At 47.7% G+C, this 21,220-nt stretch overlaps 1 protein-coding gene across 1 annotated transcript in view; it reads left to right on the plus strand.

Moving 5' to 3' along the window:
- Window positions 1–20,802, plus strand: part of LOC144784956 (FUN14 domain-containing protein 2-like) — a 39,211-nt gene extending 18,409 nt beyond the window's left edge. Inside the window, exons 3-5 of the mRNA XM_078664073.1 lie at window positions 1,535–1,610; window positions 1,746–1,880; window positions 18,750–20,802. Of these exons, the coding sequence (XP_078520199.1) occupies window positions 1,535–1,610; window positions 1,746–1,880; window positions 18,750–18,827 (289 nt within the window). The 3' untranslated portion in view covers window positions 18,828–20,802. The remainder of the gene's footprint in view (window positions 1–1,534; window positions 1,611–1,745; window positions 1,881–18,749) is intronic.
- Window positions 20,803–21,220: the final 418 nt, after the last annotated feature.

Raw genomic sequence — 21,220 nt, forward strand, 5'->3', positions numbered from 1 at the left:
CAAGAATGGGGTCGGCTTCATGGGTAGGTTTGGCACTGAGCAGCTTTATGTTGTGGACGCCCAGGTCACTTACAATAAGTAATACTTGACTGGTGGGTGCCTCTAAACCACACATTGGAGCTTCTAAAAGAATGGAATTGTCTTTGATTGCTGCTTTGCAATCTCTTCAGCCAGTCCTAGGCGATTGACAAGTGGCGAGTTTTGGGGTCTATGGATAAAGACACAGTTCTAAAAAACATATAGCCTTTTGTCAACCAGCGACACAGCAGACGCATTGTTAGATCCTGATGGTAATAAAACAGACATGCAAATAAATGAGTGGAGTAGGGCATGATTTCGAGTCCATCTTCCTACAGGTGTCCAGTCCCAAATTCTGGTTACCCTTTCGACACTCTGCCATCGTTCCCCCTCATGTAGCCCGTTTTTGGAAGTAGAGCCTTTAAGCAAGCTCAGTAGTCGACAGTGTAAATGTCTTGAAGTCTGCCAGTTACAACTGGATGCCCTAGTGGCAAGGGGCTTGGGTCTGATGGTGAATGTGTTCAGGTTTTGAACATGCACGGTTGGTGCTGGTGACCTGTTTGTGTTTGGCTCACGGGAGATACTTTTTTGTGGTGGTAGATTGGGCTGTGGCTGACCGAGTAGTGAAGATATATACGTATATATCTCCACTACTCGGTTAGCCACAGCCCCATCAAAGGACCAGTCACTGTCAAATCAGCGTCAAACATAAGGGTCTTCTTTCACAGGAGACCAACCATCGCCAGATCGATCTATATACAATGTGTGTGTGTGTGTATATATATATATATATATATATATATATATATATATATATATATATATGTGTATCATTCCAATATACATCAGATTTAAGGACTCTGGAGCTGTGTGCCAAAATGTTTTATCCCCTTCTGGAACTGTAATATTATATTTGTTTGACATTCATTTATTTTCTATTATTGAGAGAACAAAATTGTAGTATTTTTACTATGTTTGTTTGCTCACCAGGTGCATTTAATCACTAACGAAATGGCGCTATGCAGTTTGATAAAGGCTGTTTGCAGCCGAAACGCGTCCTGCATCAGTCCCGAGTTTTTGGCACAATCAAAAGATAATTGCTCGCATCTACGCGGTCCCGGTCTTTTCTTATTGAAGGGAAGTTTTGTGGTGTGTGTGTGTGTGTGTGTGTGTGTGTGTTTATATATTTTGGGCACCTAATTGTTTTCCAATGCATTGCTGTGAATAGTATTTGGGTGGTGGATGATACAAGGCTGTTCATATCAATTGGCTATTCACTCATTTGAATTGCTTAACATCATTACATTTCTCAGTTGCGTGACTTTTTACGTATCTTTGAAATATTAAGCATGTGCAGATAGTGTTTCATCCAGATCAGTATTTTCCAGTAAAAAGCCAGAGCTAGGGTTCGAACCCAGTTCTGCAGGTTTTAAAGTCAGCAGCTTGGCCAATAGGCCACCCCTGGTGCCTTGCACTGTTTGTTGGTTTGCTTCCTAACCACCTGCTCTGCTTGCAGGTGTGCTGGCTTCTTATTCAAGAAGGTGGGGAAGTTAGCTGCAACCGCTGTCGGAGGTGGCTTTTTCCTTCTGCAGGTCTGTCATTCTTTCATTCAAGTGTTTTTTCTGCGTTGGTTCAACATTAGAACATGTTGTGGCTTTTGTTTTTTTCACTGCTTTGCTTAGTGCCCTTTGTGTTTTGTCCTAAATACCGATTTTGCTCATTTGTAGATTGCGAACCACACTGGCTACATCAAAGTGGACTGGAAACGAGTGGAAAAAGATGTGAACAAGGCCAAGCAACAACTGAAGATACAAAAAGGCGGAACAAACCCGTCTCCTGAAGTGAAAACCAAGATCCAGGAGGTGAGACCGGGGCTAGTGCTCTCGTGGGGGGGAACTGTGTGGTCGGACCGTTGGGTATGGAAATGGCACTGTCCGTAAGAAAGGAATCCGCCAGCAGCTGGAAGTGTTTGGGTTGGCGTGGAAGAGTGCTCATACAACTGAGGGAAGTAGAGGGTCTGCCTAAGGGAGGGTTGAAGTCTAAGCAGGGGTTTTGCCAGAGGAGCCCTGGTTGAGGAGCTCGTTCACAGACGTACATTCACTTCTACGCATGCTCTGTGATGGCGCGGTACTTGTTTGATGGTAGTCTGAAGGTGATAATCCTTTGATCGTTCATAAAGTCGTGGTGAGCTGGTTCACTGTGATAGGTTGTTTCCAGAACTCAAACCAGAAAGCTACCATCACCCTCTACTATGGCCCTTGCCTCCCCATGCTGTGGTAAAGCCTGTTTATGGCTTCAGCCTTTTTGAGCCCTGATTCCTTTTCTGATACACGTCTGCAAGGGAGGTGGTGCGCCTCTTCTCTTCTGTTAGACGAGTGTGTGTGGCTGGTGTGCCAGAGAGCTGGTCAGCTGCAGTGGTGGTGATGCTACAGGCGAGTAAGGAGTTCTGGGAGACTCATGTCAAAGCAACCCTTTGTAACTATCCTGGAACCCTGAGCACCCATGCACACTTCAGGTAGAGGCTCGACGAGGGGGGCCTGTCCCAAAGGGAGGAAGGCGCCTAGTACCTGCTTGTTCCTTTTATCCTTTTTTGGGTTGTATATGCTACAGGGAAAAGTGTCACCTCTTCATGGATTATTTTGCACTTGATATACCTATGCTCATTGACCATTTCGGTTATCAGCAGTAGTACTCGACCAGTCGTCATGAACAGGAACGAATAGTTTTCTTACCTGTCGGTGTAGTTTTGCAGCTTGAAGATCTTTCTGGATTCACTATGCTGTGCATTATTCCGCGGTCTTGTGGTTGGGTCCGGATTCGTAGTCTTTTCTTTGTTTTTTTTTTTTTTTTTTTCTTTGCCCAGGTGGGCGTCGGCGTCACACCCCCTTTTGGGTGTATTTCCGGTGACGTCGGCATGCTTCCTGCGGAAGCTCCCACTCTTGGGCGCCATCTTCGGGTTCTTTTTTTCCGTGTTTCTTTCGTTTCCGAAGTAATGGCAATGTTCATCTTAGTTTGTATTTACCGCTTTGTACTTTCAAAGTCTATTCTTTAGTTAACCACCTCTTCTCTCTCCAGCCTCATCTTTCTGGCGGAGGTGGGTGGGTTCGCTAGTGAATCCAGAAAGATCTTCAAGCTGCAAAACTACACCGACAGGTAAGAAAACTATTCGTTTTGCAGCGTGAATCTTTCTGGATTCACTATGCTGTGCATAGATTTTGTAGCGGTTTCTCATCTCTGTGGCGGCTGGGTGGAAGATGAGCGTTGGGTGTTGAATATGTGCTGTAGCACCTTCTGTCCCACTTGAGCTTCCTTGTTCATTTGTATGTCCACACAGTAGTGCTTCGTGAACGTGTGCACCGAAGCCCATGTTGCCGCCAGGCATATGTCCTCTATGGGTGTGTTAGCCAGGAAGGCTATTGTAGCGCCCTTCTTCCTGGTGGAGTGGGCACGCGTCCCCTCAGCCAGTTCCTGTCCTGCCCGTTTGTGGCAGAGTTGGATTGTTTGTGCGATCCATCGTGCAATGGTCCTTTTGGTTACTGCTTTGCCCATGAAGCTGTTTGCGAAGGACACAAAAAACTGTTTCGTTTTCCTGTGCCCCTTTGTCCTTTCAATGTAGTGCATGACTGCCCTTCTGGCGTCCAGGGTGTGCAGAGCTCTCTCTGCGCTGGTTGTGGGTTTTTGGAAAAAGCTCGGTATCTGTATCGACTGGTTCATGTGAAAATTGGATACTACCTTCGGCATGAAGTGTGGGTCAGTCCTCATCACAACTCTATCGTTGTGTATTTGTATGTATGGTTCTTGTAGCGTCAGCGCTTGTAGCTCGCTTACTCTGCGTAAGGACGTTATCGCAACCAGGAAGGCTGTTTTCATAGTTAGCATCTTTAGGGAGGCCTTGTGAAGTGGTTCAAAGGGCTCTTTCATGAGTTCCGTTAGGACTGTGTTCAAGTTCCATGCAGGTGGCGGCACCCGCTTGGGTGGTGCGATCCTTTTCGCTCCTTCTAGGAATCTCTTCACCACCTGTGATGTGAAGAAGCTCCTGCACGTTTCTCCCCTTGTGTAGGCTACTATCGCTGCCAAGTGAACTCTTAACGAGGATGAGCTAAGGTTCTTCTCCAGTAAGTGCGTCAGGTACCTTAGCCTGTGGAGTCCCTCTTCATCTTATTGTGGAGTCTTTCCTGTCTGCACCATATTGTGAATCGTTTCCATTTCGCAACGTAGCACTTTCGAGTGCTGGGCCTTCGTGCCTCCCGAAGTACCCTCAGGGTGCTTTCTGGTAGTCTCAAATGTGCGAACTCTATGTCCTCAGGAGCCACGCTACTAGGCTCATGCTCTCTGGCTCTGGATGCAGTACCTCTCCGTTCTGCATGGACAGTAGATCTTTCCTCCTGCTGAATCTGTGGGGTGCACACTGTGTCATCTCCATGATCTGCGAGTACCAGGTCTGTCTCGCCCACTGCGGTGCGACCAGTATCAGTGTCATGTTGCTCGCTCTGCACTTGCTCAGTACTCTGTGCATCAGTGGTATCGGGGGAAAGGCGTAGGCAAATGTCCTTGACCAATCTATCCATAGGGCATTCCCCAGTGTCCCCTCCTCGGGCTGCCTGGATGCGAAGTTTTGGCATTTTGCATTCTGGCGTGTGGCAAACAGGTCCACCGATGGTGTCCCCCACCTGTCGAACAGGTATCTTGTCTCCTGAGCATTGAGCTCCCACTCGTGGGATGCCGATGTCTGCCTGCTGAGCCAATCGGCTTGTATGTTGTCCTTCCCTGGTAGGTGTATGGCTAGCAGGTCTATCTTGAGAGGGATGGCCCATCTCCATATCTCCTGCGCCAGCGTTGAAAGCGGTGCGGACTGTGTGCCCCCCTGCTTGTTGATGTAGAACATCGCAGTGGTGTTGTCTGTTTGTATCAATACCTTGTGCTCGTACAGTCTTGTTTGAAAGGCCTTCAGTGCAAGGAAAATTGTCTTCAATTCTAAGTAATTGATGTGCTTTGTGGCATCCGTCGGTGTCCACAGTCCCCTCACCTTGAGCTCCTCCATGTGAGCGCCCCATCCCTTCAGGGATGCGTCTGTGGTGATGGTCACTGTTGGCGTTGGGGGCGTTAGAGGCTTTCCCCTTGCTATGTTCTCCATGGTCCACCATGTCATCTCCTTCTGCACTGCGTGCGTTACAACCACTAGATCCTCCCAACTGCCTGTAGCTTGTGACCATTGCTCCTGTAGCCATTCTTGAATGGGTCTCATGTGGAGTCGTACATTCGGTACCAGGTGGATGCATGATGCCATCATCCCCATGATCTTGCTCGCCGTCCTCACTGTCCGAGCTTGTCCCTTCCGGTAGAGGCGAGTTTCCTTCACCAGCGCCCTCGCCCTCTTCTCGCTGGGGAACACCTTGCCCTGTAAGGTGTTGATCTGTGCTCCCAGGAAGATCTTCACTTGTTCCGGCTCCATTGATGATTTCTTCCAATGGATGGAGAACCCCAGGTTTATGAGCGTGCTGGTCACTGTATGTGCGTGCAGCTTGCATTTCTGGTATGAGTTTGCTTTCACCAGCCAGTCGTCCAGGTAAGGGTATACATGTATCCCCTGCCTTCTTAGGTGCGCCGCGACTGCTGCGAGGCACTTTGTGAAAACTCTTGGTGCCGATTTTAGACCGAAGGCCAGTGTCGTGAACTGGTAGTGGCTTTCTCCCACGGTGAACCTGAGCATGTGCTTGTGCTTCCTGTTCATTGGGATGTGCAGGTATGCGTCTTTGAGGTCTATCGTGACCATGAAGTCCCCGGTCTGCAACTGTGGGAGCACCTCTTGCAGGGAGGTCATTTTGAATTTTTGCGTTCTTATGAATCGGTTCACGAACCGTAAATCGAGAATGGGCCTCATTGTCTCGTCTACTTTTGGTACCAGGAAGTATGTTGAGTATACTCCTGTGTTTCTTTCCTTGAATGGTACCCTTTCTATGGCCTGCTTCCGCAGGAGTTCTTTTGCTTCTTCCTGAAGGCACTGCAGCTGCTTGCTTGCTAGCGGCTTTCTTCTTGGTTTTCTGCTTGTTGGTCTCGCCTCCAACTCTATGCAGTATCCGAATTGGATAATGTTGAGGATCCATTTGTCTGATGTGATTCCTCTCCACTCCTGGAGGTGGAATCTTAATCTCCCTCCCACTGGTGTCCTGTGGTCGTGGGTGTCTAGTTTGTCTTGACCCATCTGTACGTGCTGCCCCCTGGGATCTTTTTTGTGGGTGGGCACACGGATTTTTTCGAAGTCACTTGGAGGTGGGCTGCTGGCCCCCTCTTCTATTTTGTCCTCGTCCATTTCTCCCTCGAAAGGACTGGCCTCTTTGTTGGTACTGCCAGGGCTGTTTCTGATGGCCCTGCTGACCCTGCGAGTCTGCCTGGTGCGTTTGCTGGAAAGCCTGGTGTGAAGTACCTGGCTGGTTTCCGCCTCTTCCGCCGGGCCTCCGTGACGGGGTGCCCCTCTTGTTCCCTCTGAACTGCAATGCTCCCATGGATCTTGCTGTTTCGTTATCCTTCTTAAGTTGGCTGAGTTGCTCATCAACTGTTTGTCCGAAAAGCGTACTGCCGTTGAACGGGGTGTTCAGGATGCTGTGTTGCACCTCCGGTTTGAAACCGGATATCCTGAGCCAGGCGTGTCTCCTTTCCGTGACGCCCATCATCATGAGCCTGCTGGCCGTGTCTGCCCCATCCAGAGCCGTCTTAAGGCAAGAATTTGCAGCATTCTTCCCCTCTTCAATTAGCTTTTCGGCTTTCTGCTTGGCATCCTGGGGCAAGTCCTTCACCAACTGTCCCAGTCCCTCCATGATTTGGTACATGTGTCTGTTCACCAGGGCGTTGGAATTAGCCATGCGCCAGTGGGTCGCGGCATTCCGTTCGATCCTTCTGCCCACCAGATCCATCCTTTTGCTCTCTTTATCCGGTGGCGGGCCCGAGGTAGTGGGTACGTTAGCCCTCCTCCTTGCTGTGGCCGTGATAATGGAGTCTGCGGAGACCGTGCCCTGAATGTAGGCCGGGTCCTTCGCGGCATGCTTGTACTTCTTCTCAGTTCTGGGAGTCACTGCCTTGCATGTTGCGGGCTCCCTGAAAGCTTCCTTCCCCTGAGCCAAGACGCTCTCGAGCATCGGGAGGAACTGGCTCCTCGTTTGTGTTGGGAGCAATGTTTCCAGAAGAAAGTCTGCTTTCTGCTTCTCTTCGTCGAGCTTGAGCTTGAAAGCTGCTGCGGCAGATTGTATCACCGCGTTGTAGGCCCCGATGTCGTCCGGCGGCGAGGGCCTCGAGGGGTAGGTGTCGACCACCTCCTCCGGGCTGTCGGTCTCGACATCGATGTAATCCACATCCTGAAGGTCATAGGGCGCCGACTCTGTGTCTGTCCTGCCCTCATCTTCCTCCCCATAGCCGTAGCTCTCGTGGGGATTCTCGTACTCCTCCTGGTCGTCGAACACCTCGACGTCCCGGTCTTGCTCGGTGACTTCGGCGACCTCCTCTTCTTCCTCCTCGACCGCCTCCAGCACTGGTGGCTTGGTCTTGTGAGGGATCGTGAAGGCCTTCATCCTTGCGTCGAAATCTTTTTTCCGCTGCATGAAGTTCTCCATCTCTGCCTCGAGGCGCCTTCTTTTCTTTTCCATCTCGGCCGCGTGTTCCGCGTCGGATGGTTCCGCCGGTCTCTTCGGATGGCTCGTCGCCGTGCCTCTCGGAGTCGAAGTTTTCGACGTCGAACCGGATATCGGGTCTCTGGTCGTCGTCAACAGTTTCGGGTCTTTCTCCCTCGTCGATCGATCCTTTTCGGGGACGATTTTCGACGTCTTCTGCTGATCAGCAGCTCTCGGCGCCGGGGACTCCTTCTCTGAGGATCCGCTGGGCCTGGGAGTAGTCGCGGACGCCGCCTTTTTTGGCGTCGGCGCTTTCGGGGTCTTGCCCTCGATTTTTCGAGACTCAGAGTCTCTCGGGTTCTTGTGGGCCGAAGAGTCTCCTACCTTGTCAGAAGTCTTCGTGTAATCGGTCTCTACGACCGTGTAGCAGTCGTCTTCGGCGGCAGCGTTGTCTTCTTCCTCGGAGGACATCCCCAGCTCGTAGAGCGACGGGGTCGGGGCCTTCCCCTGCAGGGTGGCGTGTGCTACCCTCTGCCTCTCTCTCACACGAAGGGTCTTCGGGGTGAAGGCGGAACAGGCGTTGCAGTCTCCGCTTTCGTGGTCCACCGGTAGGCAAAGGTTGCATACCGGGGTGCTGGTCTTTCTGCGCGTACTTGTGGTGGCAGTTCCGGCAGAACTTGAACGGCGTGTTGTCCATCCTCGAGCGTCCAGGGGCTCTCTGGTCGCGTGTTCGTCGACGGTCGTCGAAGATCTGGATGGAAAACGCCTTATCTTTGCTTGTCTTTCGTCGGTGAAGTCCCCTGGAGTCTTCAGATGACTTCTCCTCGTCTTTTCTGTATTTTCTTTCTTCTTTCTCCAAAAATGTCTGGAGCCCAAACGGGAACGATCCAGACCCGACCGCGGAAAAAAAGAATCTGAAGATGGCGCCCAAGAGTGGGAGCTTCCGCAGGAAGCATGCCGACGTCACCGGAAATACACCCAAAAGGGGGTGTGACGCCGACGCCCACCTGGGCAAAGAAAAAAAAAAACAAAAAACAAAGAAAAGACTACGAATCCGGACCCAACCACAAGACCGCGGAATAATGCACAGCATAGTGAATCCAGAAAGATTCACGCTGCAAAACTTGCGTGCATCTTGATCACACTTCTGTCTTCCACAAGTACATTCAGCAGAGTGAAGTTGCAGGATTTCCATTATTACAGTATGTTGTCTACTGCTGTCCGCTTCTTGGGCAGGCTGATCTATTTGTTCTGCTGATGCTCGCAGACAGAGCCCTTCTTCCAATAACTAAACCTACCAGCTCTCTTTCCAAGCTTAGATGGGAGGAGTTACATCGGCACATCCGGCCGAAGACCCCACTCCATGATTGGAGTCTGGCCCACTTGAAGCAGAAATGGAGCAAACAAACAGATTAGTGTCTAATTTCAAGAAGTCCTTCAGGTGCAAAATGGAGAAATGGGAGCCTGAGAGCAAAGACCGATCTGGACCCAAGTGCAGTGCCTACCTTCTGTCATGGGATTCTCTCTGAATGCACAAACAGTAGACAATGTCTGGACACGTGCAAGATCCCCGGAACAACATTTTTTCAAAATAATGTTATAGGTACAAAAATGTACCTTAAATAAATATCATGTTCATTTGCTTTTTTGTGTGTTGAAAACTCCAGTTAACCCGATTAACAATATTATGTATTTGCCTTGAAACACCGCTGAATTACAGCCTTTTTTTAAACACAGATGAAAGGCAATGTAGCTTCTAAAAAGCTGCACAAACATGGTGCTAACTTGCAACTGCCCCTTTAAGGAATTATAGGACTGCCAGCCCTTCCTTCACACAAGGTTCGGGGATACCGTTCGTTTTTCCTGCTCACTGAGAAGGTTCAATGAACTGTGGTATTTTATGTCTTATTTTGGCTGAAAATCTTCATTTCTTTGGGGGGGGGGGGTCATTCAACATTATTAAGCATCTACTTTGTAAGGTCCTTATTTTCCTGCGGTGTTTCTCCTGACCTCTGTCTCTAGAGCCACCATGCCTGCTCTCTTTGACGGGTGTCTCGGGACAGTGAGAGAGTTAGTCCTGGAAAGAAGTCATCCTTTCAGCCTTGCGGTCTACTAGTTCCAAAGGAACGGTCTCCCCCTTCTTCTGCTGCTGGTGATTGACTTTGAGGTGCTCAAAATCGAGACATTCTCCTTCAACATCCCTTCAACTCTGCCAGTCTTCGAATGATGAGCCGGTGATGAAAAGGATCCTCTTTCTCTTCTTTCAAGGGAGAGGCAATCTGTCCTCACAAAGATCAGGTCTCGTACTCCTTTTAGGCGTTCCTCCTCTTTTTCACACGCGAGTCTGCTTTCTGCCAAATACCCAGAGAAGGCGACTCATAACATTTCCCTGGTGGATGACATTTCCTTCCATGAGGTAACTAATAGAACTGCAAGGAAATCTAATATTGGCTCCACAAGTGTCCTAAAATGCCATTATTTTTATGTTTTTGTTTCTAGAATCATGGGGTGCACCCATGGAAGTCCTGGTGCCAGGACCTTGGAGTCTATAGAGCACAACCTCTGACCTCCATCAAACCCATTGATAAACAGGAGAAGTGCAGACCTCCTGATTAGAAACACTCTTCTTAAGAGGCTGATCAGGCTGTTTCTCTTGTTGTATCTGCTTCTAGGAAGCGCATTAACGTTCCTGACTCCCATTGTACTCTCCTCCTGAAAAGTAAAGCTAATGGATGGATGTGGTAGGAGAAGAGTCGGCACATCCTCGGCTACTCCTTTAAGGCTGGCTTGCTATACAGCCTTATTGGGTTGTTCATATAATAGCAACTCGCTGGAATGCTTCTGTGCGCTTGGTGTCTTCAGAAGCAGATGGATCCCAGAACATGACACAAGGAATTGGTTTTACTGTATCTTCTTTGTTTGGTAAAAGGTGCCCTTCAATTCTCTTCTCACAACGAACATTTGAATGTCATTGTTGCTGTTAAGAAGTCCCCTTATTGCCTCTTTATTAAGCATCCTAGTGTGGAGGATTTCCTTGAAACTCTAAAGAGCATTTCTCTGTCACAAACCCTCCCCTCCATGAGAGCTTAGCCTCAGTTGGGCTCTCCATTTGAGCCATGCACAAGGCAATCTTAAAGCACATTTCCAGATATAGCTTAAGTAGTGGCCAGAAGGGTAAGTGAGCTTCAATTTCTGTTCAGAGGATCTGTGTCTGGTTTTCTACTATAACAAGGTCTCCTTAAGAACTCTTCCTTCTTTCCTATCTAAAGTGATATCTGATTTTTGTATCACTTAGACTCACAACTTTCCTCTTGGGGCATATCTCTCCGGCAGAAAGATCTCTCCCTTTCCTAGATGAGAAGAGGAAAATATGTGGACTAAATAAAGGAAGTAAAAAAAAATATATTAATAAAACAACTGTTTGTAAATTACATAGTGGTCTCGGTGCTGTGTTATCAAATCATAGCCTGAAGGATAGTGTCCTGCTTAACTAGCGGTTACCAAATGACTTAGCGACTCCTTCCACTAAGAGACACTGCCAAGTCGCAAATGGGCCAAACTGGTAGGAGAGGGGTTGGCCTAACGGCTAAGGCGCTCGACCTCGGACCTGGGGAACTTGGTTCGAGTCTCGGTAACGACGCCAAAAACCCCCTGTGATTCTGGGCAAATCACTTAATCTCCCCGTGCCTAAAATGAAAGTGTGTCCTCATGTAACGTAACTGGTGCTATGTAAAGCGCTCTGATAACTGGTTCGGTTCGGTTCTTGTTCGCGCTATATAAAACTCTGCAAAAAAAAAAAAAAAAAAATACAAAGCTGCCACACCTGGCAAGCGCATCCACTACAATTCTATCAGGAGACACACACGAAGACGCTCAACTCTTCCACACATGGATGACTTCGATTAGGAATGAGCCAGCCACGTTAGAACTGCCAACAAATAAGTTAAAATCTAGAATCCCAATGCCCTGGTATACGCCCACACTAGCGGCGCTCCACCTCCAGTGCAAACAAATCGAACGGAAATGGAGGAAGCATACACCCCAGGAGACTTAGACCTCTTCAAATCAATAAGAACAAAAATATCACATGCACATTAAACTAACAAAAAAATGTACTTCTAAAAAGAAATACTAGATGCCCGCCATGGCCAGGAAACAATTTTCACAATTGTAAAATCCTTCACCGACCCTAAAATGTCAGGTAGGGAAATACCCCCATCACAGACATTATGTGATCAGATTTCTGTCTTCGTTGAGGAAACCATTCTCAATATACAAAATTTTAAGATCACTCACACTCATCCTTTAGACTTCGACCCTGACCCCCACCCACACAGGGCCTTTCCTACCTGTTTTTGAAAAAAGCTCACCTGAGCAGCCACGAGAAGCAATAACCGGCTGCAAATCTGGCTCTCCCTTGGATGCATGTCCACCGGTTGTCCTTCATAAGATCATTGATATTGTCAATCCAGTAATTAACAATATAGTTAACTCCTCACCGGCCGCAGGTATAGTCCCTGCGGAATGGAAACTGGCAATAGTCAAACCACTAAAAAAATAAAAAAACAGACATGATCCATCCATACTTTCAAACCTCTGACCGATATTGTTACTACTTATTCTTGGCAAAATTACAGAAAGACTGGTTAATAAACAACTAACCGACTTCTTTCAGAACGCCGACATACTACACCCCTGCCAGTCCGGCTTCCGCCCCAAACATTCAACTGAATCCGCACTACTAGAGACAGTGGACACATTGAAATTAACCCTAGATAAAGGTAAGAAGGCTGTGGTGAATCTATTAGACCTGTCAGCCGCATTTGACACCATTTCACATGACGTTATCCTCACCCGGATAAAAAATAGCGACATCTCCAACACAGCACTAGCCTGGATAAAATCCTTTCTCGCCAACCACAAACAAGCAGTGGCCCCAGGAACTTTCTTTTCAACACAACGCCCCATTAAATCAATGACTCGAATAACACAGAACACGATTTTAAACTCTACCTCACAGAGGTCAGCAGTTGGATGCAGCTCAACCACCTCAAATGCTACCCGAGATCCTGTTGATACGAAGGACAATCCCTTTGAGCCAAGCCAATGGTGGCTTGAAAACGCACAGCCCGCCAAACACAGTAGAAGTAGCTAAGAATCAGAGTGAAATTTGATGCCTCACTCATTCCGACCTCAGGCCCTGACGGTGGCAGGGACGTGCTTCAACATAATCAAAACACTTTAAAAGTTTTTTTACTACATTCCGCTCTCTGCAAGGAAGACAGTTGCGGTGGCACTGATTCTGTCTAGCCTAGGCTACTGCAACAGTCTACTCGCAGGAGTAAACAAACAAGTACTAAAGAGATTACCGGTGGTACAGCATGCAGCAGCCAGCTTAGTGCTAAAACTGCTCCGCTGATCATCTTCCTCAGCAGTCCTCAAAACCCTGCACTGTCTGCCGATGCATCAGATAATCCTATTTAAGGTTCTTCTGATCACTTTCAGGGCCTTTAGAAACCCAGGACCCAAATATCTATTGGATAGGTTTACCCCCTACACCACTGCTGGGATACTCGGATCCTCATCAGCAAATTTTCTTAAACCCCCTGCCTTTAGGTGCAAAACCAAAGGAGGTAAATCTTTAGCAGCTCGAGGAAGCAGAGCTTGGAAACTCATGCCAACACACCGATGGCTGATAGAAGCAGAAACTTCAAGACTTGGATCTTTGGATCATCAGATACCTTGTGCTCATCTGTCATGAGTGAGGGACCTGTCCTCCCTTTCCCTTTCCCGCATAGCGCCAGGATGCTCCGTTCAGAGTGATAGTCGTGCTCTATAAATAATCAAATGAAATCTTTCCCAAGAAGCCAAAGCAAATTCTATCTGGGGAAAAGTGTCTACGGCTGCCTTGATGCAAGATATAGCTGCTAATTCCAGAAATTTGCAAAGCAGCAACCTCAAAGTCTGTGCAAACTTTGGGCAGAAATGAAAGCATTTGATGTGACTCCAAGACTGATACCCTGTAGGTATGGCATCCTTAGAGCTTAGGTGCTTAGCTCAGGAAACAACCACCTACTCTTGTTTACCATCTCTGCGTAAATTAACTTTTTGTGCAATCTATTTGCCTAAAAAATGCATTTGTCTCTTGCGCACCTTACCTGAGGTTGTGCATTTCTGAACTGCTATTCTATTCCACTGTTTATGAATATCAGAGATTCCCCTGACCGAGGAGGAACAGTTACTTGCGTGAAATCCTAGTTCTTAGTTGTGGGTATTCTCTCGCAATCCTAAAACAACCCACCTATCTCTTCAGACTGCATTAGTGAAAAGACTGTAAAGCAGTGTTTCCCAAACTGTGGGTCGAAAGTGAGACGATTTTTGGTGGGTCGCTAAAGTCCAAGCAAGAAAAAAAAAAAGATGCCTTTTAAATTCTGTATTCATCTTGTCACATTTGCTGTGCTTCAAAGACAGAGGTCAAATGTCATGCTAGGCTTTCTGACAAATTGCTGCTTATGTTTTAAACATGGAGACTGGTGTTTACAAACTCCTCACTTTGCAGTCAGGGAAAGGAAAGTAAATGATGCAACAATCTTGCTGGAGTACGAGGAGTGTGAAAGGAAAGAGTGTAGGATGTCATTTTTTTGTAACACAACAGAATTTAAATACCTGTAAATGTACTGTGCACATTCAGCAGTTAGGTGAAGCATTTTCTTTGTAGTTCTGAAGTGTGATCAAAACAAAGATGTTAATAGAATCAAAACAAATCAAGACATTTTTAGGTGATGTGTGCATGATAAATATTCAATGAAACCCGATTTCCACACATTATCTTTTGTGTGCAATATAGTTTTATCAGTAAAACTGTCTCTATGGAAATTTAGTGCCCATTTCAACGTAAAATGCATTGTCTGTACATGACAGTGCGCTACCACACGATACTTTATGTAAATAACCCCCACCCCCCCCCCCCCCCCCTCTTCTGTCCATTAAAGCGAGGTGGGTCACAAACGTTCTTCGTTCCAAAGATTGGATCATGGTTCTAAAAAGTTTGGGATGCAGTGCCGTAAAGGATACGATCACTCGCCTGTAATCACCGACCCTATGGTAAATATGTGCCTCATAGGTATCTTAGATTTGTGCTTGTTCCAAAGTATTCCTTTTCTTGTTGATGCAAAGACGCACTCTCCTGGCACATCTGCGTAGATAGCCCTTGCTAATAATAGCTTTATACATTGCCTGTAATTGAGACTGCTCTGTTCAGAATCAAGAACATTATCAAAGTGTCTCGATTAGATCCAGGCAAAAAGCTGATTCTGATAATGATGAATAACACTTAATTCAGGCCTACTAGTATCATAGTGAATGTCCTTTAAATGGCTTGTTCCTGGTGAAAACTCACTGTGAAACAAAATATATACCAAGTATATATTTTTTACCAAGTTGTCTTTGAGAGGTTGACAACCCCTGTCTGGTTTGCACGCTCACGAGCTTCATTTTTGATTTCAGTGTTTCTTGAGTTCATAACAGGTGTGCGCTAACTCCACTAATTCACTTGGAAAACTCACTGCGGTCATCTGCGTTAGACCACAAGATAGTGCACAACTGGACTGCAAATTGCCTTTTATTATTTCTCGGCTTTTCACATGTGACCTACCTTTTGTACAATCTACTCTTTGTGGTCATTCAAGTTTTTCCAGCTCTGGGAGCCGTCCAGAAACTGATCCTATTTGCAGAGTCAGACCACTCTGTCTTCTAATGTACATTCCGAAGCCGTTTGGTGCATGCCCTTCTACTCCTTCGTGAAAGCCGTTTTGTAGGGTTTCTAAAAGCTTTGTCTAGAGTTATGATCTACCTTCACGCCTGAGGTTGTTGGCCAAGGCTTCGCCTCATTGGTCCACGTTCCTGATCCATCCTGACTTGCCTGTACATTGCCTCTGTCTGCACTTACAGAGCAGCTCTGCAGCATCAGCTGAGTTGTGCGTCTTGCTGGCAGCAGGACCTTGAGGTTGCTCATCCGTCCGCCAAGATGGGAGTAAGGCTAGGATCAACTCCTTGGATCAACTCCTTGGATCAGCTCCTGTGATCTACCCCAGAAGAAGAGGAAGGAGTCAAGCCAACCAGCTGTTAATGGATGTTTGGGAATGAGGGGAACAGTCCATAACTTTTATTGATGATGTGAGATTACTAGTACAGTCCACTCACTGTGAGCTCCGTGACCTCATGTTAGGACGATGATGTGTCCTTCGAGCTCAGTGACCTCGATAAGGAAGTAGAGAAGCATAGGATGTGCGCACGCCATGTTAGGGCGATGATGTGCACTGCGAGCTCAGTGACCTCGATAAGGAAGTAGAGAAGCATAGGATGTGCGCACGCCATGTTAGGGCGATGATGTGTCCTTCGAGCTCAGTGACCTCGATAAGGAAGTAGAGAAGCATAGGATGTGCGCACGCCATGTTAGGACGATGATGTGCACTGTGAGCTCAGTGACCTTGATGAGGAAGTAGAGAAGCATAGGATGTGCGCATGCCATGTTAGGAGGACGATGCGCACTGCAAGCTCAGTGACCTCGATGAGGAAGTAGAGAAGCATAGGATGTGCGCATGCCATGTTAGGGCGATGATGTGCACTGCGAGCTCAGTGACCTCTATGAGGAAGTAGAGAAGCATAGGATGTGCGCATTCATTGTTAGGAGGATGATGAACACTGCAAGTAGCAACAAACCTCTTCCATCTTACTCTTCATGTTTAGCTGATAAGTTTGTTGCCCTTGTGATGTTTTAAACACCTCTCTGCAGTTGCATTTAGCCATTATTGGATTACAACAGAGTTTACAACAGACTAACACAATTGTCCCCACTATTTCTAGGTGGTGGTGTCACATTTGTGTCATTTCTGGTTTCAAAGGTTGACAGTGTGAGGGTGCTCACGTCAGACTTAAAAGTGGGTGTTTCATGATTTCTCCCTGGTGGTGCTGCCAGCTGGTGCAGGACACAGATTACTCAAGACCAGAAAAACACTATTCACAATGCTTTTCTGAGCCCAAACACAAGATTGCGGAAAAGCATGTGAATCTGTCTTGCGTTGCAAACCTATTGTTACTGGTAAGTAACCTGCTCCTTACCAAGCTAGCAAGTTCATATGCAGTTAATGCCCTCTCTTCTGTCATCACTGATGTAACCTCTTGATCACATTTAAATCCCACAAGTCCATCTCAGCCTTTAGAAGTGAATGCCATAGAGCGTGGTGATACTAACACGTTATTTTCACACTAGACATACCTACACATTCTGCGACAGGGAACCGCAAAACAATAAAGTTAACAAATGTCCCCTGTTGGGTGGGGTCTAGTGTGAGAGCTTGGGTTTCTGAATGGTAGCTCTTGTGGGCTGGTGGGGGAGCTTTGGTTTCTGAATGGTAGCTCTTGTGGGCTGGTGAGCTTTGGTTGCTGAATAGTGGAGAAGTGTGGCTCACTGGTTAGAGGCGGCAGACCCGTAAGCAGAGAACGGCCCGGGACCAGGGTTCGATTCCCGACGCGGCAGGGTCGTGGACCAGGGTCAGCGGACTCGATAATTCTCGCCTTGGTGCCTACTCTAGTCAGAAACCACACTCGGCAACTCTGGGCATCAGCTTGCCTCATCTTCACAACGGCCCCCCAGACCGCCGGGGATGCTTGGTCGCACCTTAGAGATACCCATCAGGGACCACCTCTCAGAGTGAGCCAGGACGGGTTCCCCAGCGGTCGAAGCGTGGAGATACTCCTCCGGGAGTCGATTCCTAGCGCTATATAAACCCGCAATTAAATTAAATTAAATTAAATTAAATGGTAGCTGTTGTGGGCTGGTGTGAGAGCTTTGGTTTCTGAATGGTAGCTCTTGTGGGCTGGTGGGAGAGCTTTGGTTGCTGAATGGTAGCTCTTGTGGGCTGGTGGGAGAGCTTTGGTTTCTGAATGGTAGCTGTTGTGGGCTGGTGTGAGAGCTTTGGTTTCTGAATGGTAGCTCTTGTGGGCTGGTGGGAGAGCTTTGGTTGCTGAATGGTAGCTCTTGTGGGCTGGTGGGAGAGCTTTGGTTTCTGAATGGTAGCTCTTGTGGGCTGGTGGGAGAGCTTTGGTTTCTGAATGGTAGCTCTTGTGGGCTGGTGGGAGAGCTTTGGTTTCTGAATGGTAGCTCTTGTGGGCTGGTGGGAGAGCTTTGGTTGCTGAATGGTAGCTGTTGTGGGCTGGTGGGAGAGCTTGGGTTTCTGAATGGTAGCTCTTGTGGGCTGGTGGGAGAGCTTTGGTTGCTGAATGGTAGCTCTTGTGGGCTGGTGGGAGAGCTTTGGTTTCTGAATGGTAGCTCTTGTGGGCTGGTGGGAGAGCTTTGGTTTCTGAATGGTAGCTCTTGTGGGCTGGTGGGAGAGCTTTGGTTTCTGAATGGTAGCTCTTGTGGGCTGGTGGGAGAGCTTTGGTTGCTGAATGGTAGCTGTTGTGGGCTGGTGGGAGAGCTTGGGTTTCTGAATGGTAGCTCTTGTGGGCTGGTGGGAGAGCTTTGGTTGCTGAATGGTAGCTCTTGTGGGCTGGTGGGAGAGCTTTGGTTTCTGAATGGTAGCTCTTGTGGGCTGGTGGGAGAGCTTTGGTTTCTGAATGGTAGCTCTTGTGGGCTGGTGGGAGAGCTTTGGTTTCTGAATGGTAGCTCTTGTGGGCTGGTGGGAGAGCTTTGGTTTCTGAATGGTAGCTCTTGTGGGCTGGTGTGAGAGCTTTGGTTTCTGAATGGTAGCTCTTGTGGGCTGGTGTGAGAGCTTTGGTTGCTGAATGGTAGCTCTTGTGGGCTGGTGGGAGAGCTTTGGTTTATGAATGGTAGCTCTTGTGGGCTGGTGTGAGAGCTTTGGTTTCTGAATGGTAGCTCTTGTGGGCTGGTTTGAGAGCTTTGGTTGCTGAATGGTAGCTGCTGTGTGCTGGAGCAGTTCAGTGGAAGTTGGACATACAGTAACACATCACCTGGTGATGGTGAGGAATCGCTGTGGTCCTGAAGACTTCATCGGTTGATGTATGTGAGGTGTGCTAACAGGGTAATGCCAAGACCCCCTCCAGTGTGTACCAATGTAGCAGTGAGGTGATGATTCTGTGCTTCTACTAAAAATGTTTTTTCTGTTTCAGGTAAAGAGGTTTGTGAACAAAAACATTGTCCTGAGTGGTGGCTTCGTCGGAGGATTTTTGATTGGGATGGCGTCATAGGATGGCGGCCGCCTAGGTCACCTCTTCAGTCTCCCAGCGATGATGGCGTTTGCACATTTTAGGACCCTCTGGCGTTGCTTCTCAGTCTTGTTGCTGCTCTTCCTTTGGGGACAGTTACTCGTAAACCCCTTTGCAGCTGGCCTGGTTCCCTAGCTGATCTCTTCCCATGCTGACTTGGAAGCAATGATGATGGCCTTCTGATTTGTTTGGATTACTTGAGTGGAATTTGCTTTTGCCTCACTAGCTTTGGGGCTTAAACCCTAGGGGACGTCCTGACCCTCTCTGTGTCCTTTAGTTTTTTCCTCCTTATTTGTGATGAGTTCTGGACATGTAAGCCCAGCTCCGGCCAGGCTCCAGGCCCTCTCCAGTCCCTTATGATTCTTACTCTGTAATAACCCCAGAGATTGGCAGCTTGCCATGGACCCCCATTTGCCACGTTCTGCTACCCCCTGCCAAGATGTTACTATTGCAAACTTGACTATACAAGGATGTTGATCAGAATTGAGGAGACTCCTGGACATTTGTGCTGTAGTGGTTCCTGTCTGCCTTGCGCCATGACCTCTGCATTGGGTTCTATGCACTGCCATATAATGTTAGTCTGCAATGAAATTGCTGTGCATCTCGCTCAGTTAGTTATTTATTTTACTGTTTGTTTATTTGGCGTTTCTGTATTACCTATCCGTGTAACGGAGCACTCCAGGTGCCAGTTGACTGTATGGCACATTAATCACTCTTCGTGTTGTCTGTGGCCACCACAGAAGGTTTGAGACTCGCAGACAAAGGGAGGGTGTTGTATTTTTCCAGCACCTCCAAAAGTGTACCTGTGCACTTGTACACATTTGGGAGGTGGCAGTTTGCACATGTATGTCTCTTTTGATGCCACTGCGAGTAAGTGAAGACACGTAGTGTACACTGCACCACTAAGGGTTTCTGGGTGCAGCAACAGACCCCTTATAGCGCACTCCTTCCACCCTACACTAAGCCCTGAAGGTACTTACTTGTGGTCCAGGGCCCCTTAACACTCCACCTGTGAGCTCTTCATATGGTCGATGTGCTTTCTCACCCAGATAGCTCAGTCACTGATCTCACTGCTGCCAGATGAGTGACCCCTTCCTACACTGGTCCTGAACCCACTGCACCGACACCTAAAACTTTAATGCGGTTACTGAAGTGACAAAATAAAACCTTTGCTTTAAAGATCTCAGCTGGCTTCTTCTATCCTCATCCCCTTCAAAACCAGCGTCATCGTCCACCAGGCAGCCAGTGACGGTACACCACCATCCTGGGATGTGGTCGCAGTGCACGTGTGGCTGTGTACCGATCCCAGACAGATTTTTCTTTGGCACAGTTGTCAGTAAGCTGGTACAGAGCCAAGCACTGCCTTTAGTCCAGAGGTGCACTTTACAGGTGTAACCTTTACTGAAACTGTGCCTCATCAGCCAGAGGTGGGAGGTAACCACCAGCACTGGTACTCGGAGACCCCAGGGTAATCCCACCAGCACTGGGGAAGTAAAGAGCGCCTGTGGTTCTGCTAGGATTAGAAATGTGACACTCGAGGTGCCTCAGCACTGGGAGCGTGAGACCCTGGGATGCTTCGCCTGTATCTGTGGCGAATCTGTGATGATAGGAAGGCGTCTTCTTGCATCAGATCTTCATGTAAGGGACAATCCAGGACTCCAGGACTAGCTGACACGCATAGGTCAGATTTGTGGGAGTTTTATTGAAGTTTTATTGAAGTTTCAGCACAGCTGCTCAGCTGTTCCTTTAAATGAAGGAGCTCCCCAAGTGGGCTCAGTGCTTGGACAGGACACATGTAACCCCCCACCCTGACACTAGTGCCAAAAGGTGACCTGTATGGTTTCTACCATCCAAGCTCAATAATGGATAAGAAACCTCAGGAACCACTGAATGACTTGTTTATTTTATGCAAATGCTTGTGTTGAGTATTTTAATAAACTTTGTTGGTCTGATTGTGCCATATGTGTTATGATTGAGAGAAGTGCTCAGACATCCTAGCTCTGCACCAGGCTTTGTTCGGATACAGACAATGCGTGTGAACTAATTCTCAAAGGTTAGCTTGCTCTGATTGCATTATTTTTTAGAAAGATTTATATTTTGAATTGCCTTTAATTGTTTAAAAATTGTAAAATAGTTTGAAATGCTCTTACATACTGTTCGGCCTGAGAGAATATAAATAGTCTTAGCTGAATTCTGGTTACTGTGCATCGGCTGAGTAGAGCAGCTCTTTTTGCCATGGACCGCCATCCCGCAGAATCCTTTGTCGCACTCCCAGATACCACCCGCAACAATTCCGCAAGATCCACTTTACTATTCTGCGTGTCTGGTGGATTGGTGGTCCTCTGTCATCCCCTTTGATGGACACGTTTGTGTTG

The sequence above is a fragment of the Lissotriton helveticus genome, chromosome 10 (assembly GCF_964261635.1).
Source record: "Lissotriton helveticus chromosome 10, aLisHel1.1, whole genome shotgun sequence".
NCBI classification, from domain to species: domain Eukaryota; kingdom Metazoa; phylum Chordata; class Amphibia; order Caudata; family Salamandridae; genus Lissotriton; species Lissotriton helveticus.